This window comes from Tursiops truncatus, chromosome 11 (assembly GCF_011762595.2).
Source record: "Tursiops truncatus isolate mTurTru1 chromosome 11, mTurTru1.mat.Y, whole genome shotgun sequence".
In the NCBI taxonomy this organism is placed as follows: Eukaryota; Metazoa; Chordata; class Mammalia; order Artiodactyla; family Delphinidae; genus Tursiops; species Tursiops truncatus.
In genome coordinates, this window is record NC_047044.1 from 61232217 (window position 1) to 61239301 (window position 7085).

The 7085-nt window shown below is 40.7% G+C and overlaps 1 protein-coding gene across 1 annotated transcript in view; it reads right to left on the reverse strand.

The window, feature by feature from the left end:
- The window catches only part of SCN8A (sodium voltage-gated channel alpha subunit 8), a 113959-nt gene extending 107545 nt beyond the window's left edge, over window positions 1-6414 (reverse strand). Inside the window, exons 1-2 of the mRNA XM_073788662.1 lie at window positions 6212-6414; window positions 4837-5166 (exon numbers count right to left, since the gene is read on the reverse strand). Of these exons, the coding sequence (XP_073644763.1) occupies window positions 4837-5112 (276 nt within the window). The 5' untranslated portion in view covers window positions 5113-5166; window positions 6212-6414. The remainder of the gene's footprint in view (window positions 1-4836; window positions 5167-6211) is intronic.
- Between the last annotated feature and the right edge of the window lie 671 nt (window positions 6415-7085).

Genomic DNA, 7085 nt, shown 5'->3' on the forward strand with positions numbered 1-7085 from the left:
GGGATGGCGGGGGCTAAGAAATAATCTTCCTTTAAAAAGCAAAAATATGTGAAGAGGTGAAGTAAAATTCCCTCCAAATTACATGTCCAGCTGAACAGCGGTAGCAGTATCGATACTGAGCCCATGTCTCTGGAACAAGTCGTCTAGGCCGCTAGACTACTCAGAGCTCCTTCACCTGAGAAGGTAAAGTACTGGAGCTAACACAAATGCCATCCTTTCCCCCAGAAGCACTGCATTTCTTAGGACCCATCCTAAGAAGGGCTATTAAACCACAGGGATTATAAGGGATGTGAATGAAAAAGCAGGGTTTTTTTCTCTCTCCGTATCTGCATGCCTCACTTCAGAAGGACTGAGCCAACCGAGGCTGAGGATCGATCAATGAAAAATTAGAAGAGTGGAAAACTAGAAATATGTTGTAACAAACTGAGAGTTAGGAGGTGTTCGCAAATACTTTTGACAAAGCATTTCACCTTATTAAGTTTATAAAATGAGGAGGCTGAACTAGATGATGTCTAAGCCTACCATATTCTAATTTTCTTTGATTCTAGGTTGACTCCAATTTGCAGGAAAAGACAGACATGAAAACTTGAAGGTAAAATGAACTTTGGGAAACCATATGTAATTTTTTTTTTTTTTCCATATGTAATTTTTTAATGCAATAGGTATGTGCCCAATTTAAAGGAACATAATCAATCCTGTAATTTGGATTTTTGCTTACAGGGCTTTCTTATGGGAGGGCATATCCACAGAACAAAAAGGACACCAATAACAATTATTGGTTTTAATAAACAGGAAAAAAGGGTAGGAGCCAACTCTGAAGGCCTTCTTTCAACTTAATACACTGACTTTCTTGTTGCCCCACTTAAGACAGTTCTTAGGACTAAACACGGCCATTTAAAATTCAACAAGTTATTATTAAGCATTGGAGAGTATATTTTGTAGTAAAGATAGAAAGACACTTCAAGCAATAGAGAAGAAGTCCTTGATTTGATTTACCAAAAAGCATGTGGAAGGGGAGAAATGAACAGAGAATTTACCCTGATAAAACTTAAGATTCCATAGTATGAAAGAAGGGAAAACAAATAACAAAATTAAGACTTCAATTGGCTTAATAAAATAGAAAGAAAACCAAGAGCAAAGGCATTCAGGACGGCTCAAGTTCCTAAAATACCTATTTGGTTTTGGTTGTACATATGCAGTATAAAGAAACTCTGGAAGATACTACTAACAATGGTTACCTGTGGCAGAGAGGCAGGAAGTGGGCTGAGGAGAGAGAGGTGTAAAGGGGAGACTTTTACTCAATACCTTTTTTACTGAATACCTTTTATTGAATTTTTAACCATGTAAATATATTACCTATTTTAAAAATTAAATAAATTAAAAAGTTTAAATGTCCTGTAAATTCAATTCTTTTCAGGTGACACTCGAAAAACAAGAAAGCCAAAGAATGGAGACATGCGAACAAAGTACCAAGAGGCAAGGAAAATGTTGTAGCACTGGGAGTTCTGAGACAGTCCAAAGAGAGGATGATCTGGATCGTTCTGGGGGCCATCCGGGAAAGTCAGGTGAAATGCAATATGGACACCACCAAGAAGCTTAGGATAGATAGCTCAAACCAGCACCAGCTGGTACAATGGTATCTTGAAAACGTGATACACATGTTTTATGACCCTGTGTCCCTGGACAGTGTGAAATCCACAACAGAGAACTAGTTCTCTTTCACCCTCTAAAATAAAGAGAGAAGGAAATGAGAAACCAGTTTCTATGAGAGTCACAAAAATGATCAATCAGGTAGAAAACAAGACCTATGAGGAAAAAATAAAGAAACCCACTTGTACCATTAAGCAAAGAAAAGAAATTCTACTTTGCAAGAATTATTTAAGGCAGCCCTTAAGAAACAAATGGAAGGGAATGTCCTCTTAAAGTCCTTTCTACTCTCAGGATATTTCAATATGTGGGTTGATTCCCAGCGTGCTTCCTTGTAGGGGAGACCTCGCTAATTTGGCCCAGTGAAAGGCCTGGTTAGTAAGCCGTCTTAGTAATGCCAGTGAAGATATGCAAGTGAACTTGAACAAGCACATTATTTTTAATCAATTGAAAAACGCTTTATTTAAAAAGACAAATAATACCTTGAAGTGCTACTAATGTTCTTTCTTGTCATAGGTGTTCGTTTGCTTTTAATAATCATTAAGCTAAGCATTTATGTTTTATGAATTTTTCTGCATGGTGGTATAGTTCAGGTTTTTTTTTTTAAAAAAAGAATTTAAAGAATACAATTAAAGTTATCCTTTCCACAAACTATCTACCCTTGTGGTGAGGCCAAAGGCTGAAGTCAGATTTTCTATCATGAAGAGCCAGTCCCCTACTGGAGTGCCATCAACAGCTGGCCTAACCCGGAGAAGAGTCCCCATTAGCGCCAGAGACCACTCTCTGTGGGTCCTCACTCCCAAGCTAGGAGCACCGAAATCTAAGGCACTGGGAATGGAAAGAGGCTGTCTATAAGGCGGGAAGCAGGGAAAAAGGCAAGCAAAGGAAAACTAGGCTCTGACAATGAAGAGCTCTCTACATTTTTCATATATTAGTCAGGCTTAAGAAAAGGAAGTTTAATTTGCATCTGAGTTAGAAAAACAAATAGTTCAAATAAAAGCAAAGAGGTTTCAGGCACCTGAAAGGCCAGAGTCCAAAGGGCTTTACCTATCTGCTTATTGCCATGAGAGTATTTTCTGAAAAAGTTACACCAGTTGGCCAAACTTATCTCAGTAGGCACGACCTAAACTCTGTGTTTTGTTATTTCTTTTTACCTCTAAAAAGACTAAGGATGCAAGGACAGGAAAGAGGAGGGAAATATATCTTAAAATATTTCAAAATTTTACAATCAATGAAAATATTTTTTTAAAAACAGTGCAAGATTCCATGTTCCCTTACTCACTAACCCAGAAAGCTAAAACCTTGCCTCCTTCCTCACCCACCTACCCCCATTCAGCAAAGGCCCAGATTAAATAGTTAGATTTTAAAAAAAGGATAAGTAAGTAAGGAAATCAATGACAGTTTATGGAAACTTACTTAGCCCCAGAATTTGACATTTGAAAACGTCCTTAGAAGTCTTGTCCAACTTCTCAATTCCTACATGAGAAATTTAGGCCCAGAGAGGTGAAATGACTTGCTCAAGGACATGAACTAGTTCTGAGATTTTTTTTCTTTATCTACTACTTTCTCTTCCCATGAACTATTTGTGGTAGCTTGAAAAATACACATACTAAGGAAGGAAACTATAAATAATAAACATGGTGAATTACGGTAGAGTGAAGATTTCTTACTTCTAGTCTACTTTTCTTTATATCATATCATGTTTTGTTCCTTAAACATTCTAAATTTCCCAGTGGAAGTTACAGGCTACTGATTCTACTTTTTCCTATTACGTAGCTGTTCTGAGCTGCAACAGAAGTACCAGGGTGAAGGGCCATTTTCTGTAGACAACGTCTTAACTAGTTTTGCCATTCAGACCTAAGATGCCTCCACAACTATAGCTAAATCAAGAGATCTATTCGCCTCAAGTCTTACTTCTGTCCCATTATTAAGACAAAGAAACAGAAACTTCTTCCATAACTGAAAGACTAAAAGGCAATTTAGTTAACGGCAGTTTATAAGACAGTTTTGTTAATAAAGGCAGTTTAGTTAAGCTTTATATTTGTTAATATATAATTACACAAAGCCTTTTTACCCTTCATCTGGAAACACCTATGGATTTAATTCTTTAAATGACATCTGTCAAATGGGGGATCCCTAAAATGGTATCTGATGTCAGTCTTCAGTATTCAATGGCTAATTACTTGGCCACCGGATTAACTGGGGGCTCTGCTTCATTACCTGTTGCCTAGTTTCAAAAGATAATCGTGAGAAAGAAACCCAAGGTTTGGTCAAACATTTGTCCGGGAAATTTGAAACTCTTGGCAAAATGAAGATTGGTATTTCTTTCACTCATGCTTCTTACTAGCAGGAATAACAGAATTGACTCTATGTAAGAATCAGTATTCGCTGAATACAGACAACTGTGTAACAAGGCTACAGACCTGGTCTCCTCATTGGCCCAGTTTGGTTTACTCTATTCTATTCTTGTCCCCAAAGGCTATGATCTAATGTCACAAAGGGGGTTAGGTAAGCAGACAAAGCCAGCATCTCCATTATATTAACAACAGGCTCTGTTAATGCTGCGATAGTAACATCATCTTTATATATAAAGATAGAATTCTGAATGTGTGAACAAGATTCTACAGGGCTGTGCCGTCTCTCACTATGCCATCTTTCTTGTACTCTATTAAAACACTCCCATTTATGCCCCCCCCCCCATTTTTTTTTTTTTTTTTTTTTTTTTTTTGCGGTACGGGGGCCTCTCCCTGTTGTGGCCTCTCCCGTTGCGGAGCACAGGCTCCGGACGCGCAGGCTCAGCAGCCATGGCTCACAGGCCCAGCCGCTCCGCGGCATGTGGGATCTTCCCGGACCGGGGCACGACCCCGCGTCCCCTGCATCGGCAGGCGGACTCTCAACCACTGCGTCACCTGGGAAGCCCCCCCCCCCTTTTTAAATCAATCTTTTTCTACTGTCAAATCAGTTAAAGGAGCCAAAACCAGAAGTCTTATTAACAGACTGAAAAGTGCCAAGACCCACAAATGACCCTTAGCAGCAATTAAACCAAAAAAGAATCCGTCAACTGGAACTGAAACAAAAGGCTAAGTACTTATCCAAACTCTGGCAAAGACACAGCTCTTTCCCCCCATCCCCCCTGAGCCTGTTAGGAGCGGGGTATCTGAAGCTGCTGCTCCGTCTCCTCCAACTCACTTTCTGCGTCAAATAGTATGGGTCAAAGTCCTCCAGGGGAACCGCAACCAGGCCTTGGGGGATGTCCCCATAGATGAAAGGCAAACTCTTCCCTGCTTCCAGGTCACTGTTTGGCTTGGGCTTGCTGTCCTCATCATCTTCCCGATGACTGCCATCGGCCTTTGGCGGTTTCTTGAGCTTGCTCTCGGCAATGCGCCTCTCAATGTTTGCCAGTGACTCAGGGGTGAAAGGCTTGAAACTATCAGGGCCTGGTGGTGCGAGCAGCCGCGCTGCCATCTTCTCATCCTGCAGCAGCTTCGTTAGTTATGCTGCGTCCAGGACAGGTCAGCTCTGGAAGAAACGGCAACACAGACAGCATTAATCAATCGCTGCTCTAAAAAGAGGCCAGACCAAACCATCTCACTCTCAACCTTTAGTCACAACCTTCGCAACACATAGTTTCTCCCATGACATGGGTATTTTTCTCTTCAGAAAGTCTGTGGCATGAATGGACGAGGCAATGTCCATAACCACCCCTCAGGGGAATGAGCAGCCAAGGAGATCAGAACATGGGAGTCTCCTGAATTGCTAGTTTTTATTATTGACTTAGATGCAGCTCACAGTTAGGAACCACGTACAGCTACAAAGATATATTCCATACCCTCTGTGCTTAGTGAAATAAGTCAAAGACAAATGCTGTATGATAGCACTTATATGTGGAATCTAAAAAATACAGCAAAAACTAGTGAATATAACCAAAAAAAAGCAGACACAGATATAGAGAACAAACTAGTGGTTACCAGTGGGGAAAGGGAAGGAGGAGAGGGGCAATAAAGGGATTAAGAGGTACAAACTATTAGGTATAAAATAGGCTACAAGGATATATTGTACAACATGGGGAATATAACCAATATTTTATAATAACTATAAATGGAACGTAACCTTTAAAAATTGTGACTCACTATACTGTACGCCTGTTAACTTATATAATATTGTATAGCAACCATACTTCAATAAAAAATAAAGTGATTTTCTTATAGACAACATTAAAAATATATATATTCCATACCCTCAAGTAATTTCTATTCTAAATGAATAAGGTATGTTTAACATGACCGAGAGGCACCTATTAGCTTTGGAATCCTTATATGCTCAAGTCATCTTCCTTTCCTAGAACTCTGCTCCCTAAAGAAACACTCTTTTTCCAAGGACAACGCAAGGGTAAACTGCCTCTCTTTTCAAATTTCAGTTTCTGAAAACACTAAACCCTTCAAAACTTTGGAGGCACAAAAATATAGACAGAAATGCTTCTATTTGCTTTGGCTCTTCTGTTTCAAGTTCTTTTTCAATTCACCAAGGTTTGTAAAATCCATCCAGTATAAAAGTCCAGAAGTACCTGCTCTGATGACCAAGCTCGTGCCAGGGACAAACACAAAGCGCTTTTCTTCATGGAGAGGGCAGCTATTGCTCTACGTACCTCCCACTCAGCAACAGGAAAAGCAAATGGGAGAGGAATCTTAGAGACCTTCCTCTGATGCAAGAGCCCTGCAGCACTGCAGGGTGAACAACAGCAGAAAGGCCCCTGAGCGGGGCTCACGCCAGAAGGACAGGAAGTGAGAAATGAATCACAAACCAAATTCCTTTCTAAACAGAGAAACTGAAGTAGTGCCATACTAGAGCCAAAGACTTCTAAGCATGGTATCTGAAAAGCCCATTTTCATTTATGTGTATACAGAGTCCTAGGTTATTGAAATACACACCTTGGAACAGGGGCCTCCCTAATGTCAAAGCAATGGGACTCTTCCCACGAAAGCTTTAGGGCTTCACTGGCAGTTCATCTGGCGCTCGTGGTGCTGCTTCTTCCTTTTGTTTTATGAGCTTCACAAAGACAATCTGGGACATTTTTTTAAAGGCTAAACACAGTTGTTTCCCTCCTACTTAGCCCTCAGGGTCCACTCCAAGGCTAGCATCCATAAAGCTTGAGGCTCCTTAAGAGAACAGTAGTAGAGTTGGCGCTAAATAATCTGGGAGTGAAATACCCAAGGGCTCTTTTCATAAATACCCCCGCAGAGAGCCCAGAGTTTTCCAGTGGTGGTGATGGCTGCGAAAGGCAGTGTGTGGTATCCACATGGGCTGATCAGCTCACTCGGTTACAGCCTGGCACTGACGAGGCCAGAACCGCAAGTCAGCTCCATGCCGCACACACACAAAACACCATTCCTCAGACGATGGGGTCGAAGAAATCCTTTTCATGTGTGAGGCATGCGATT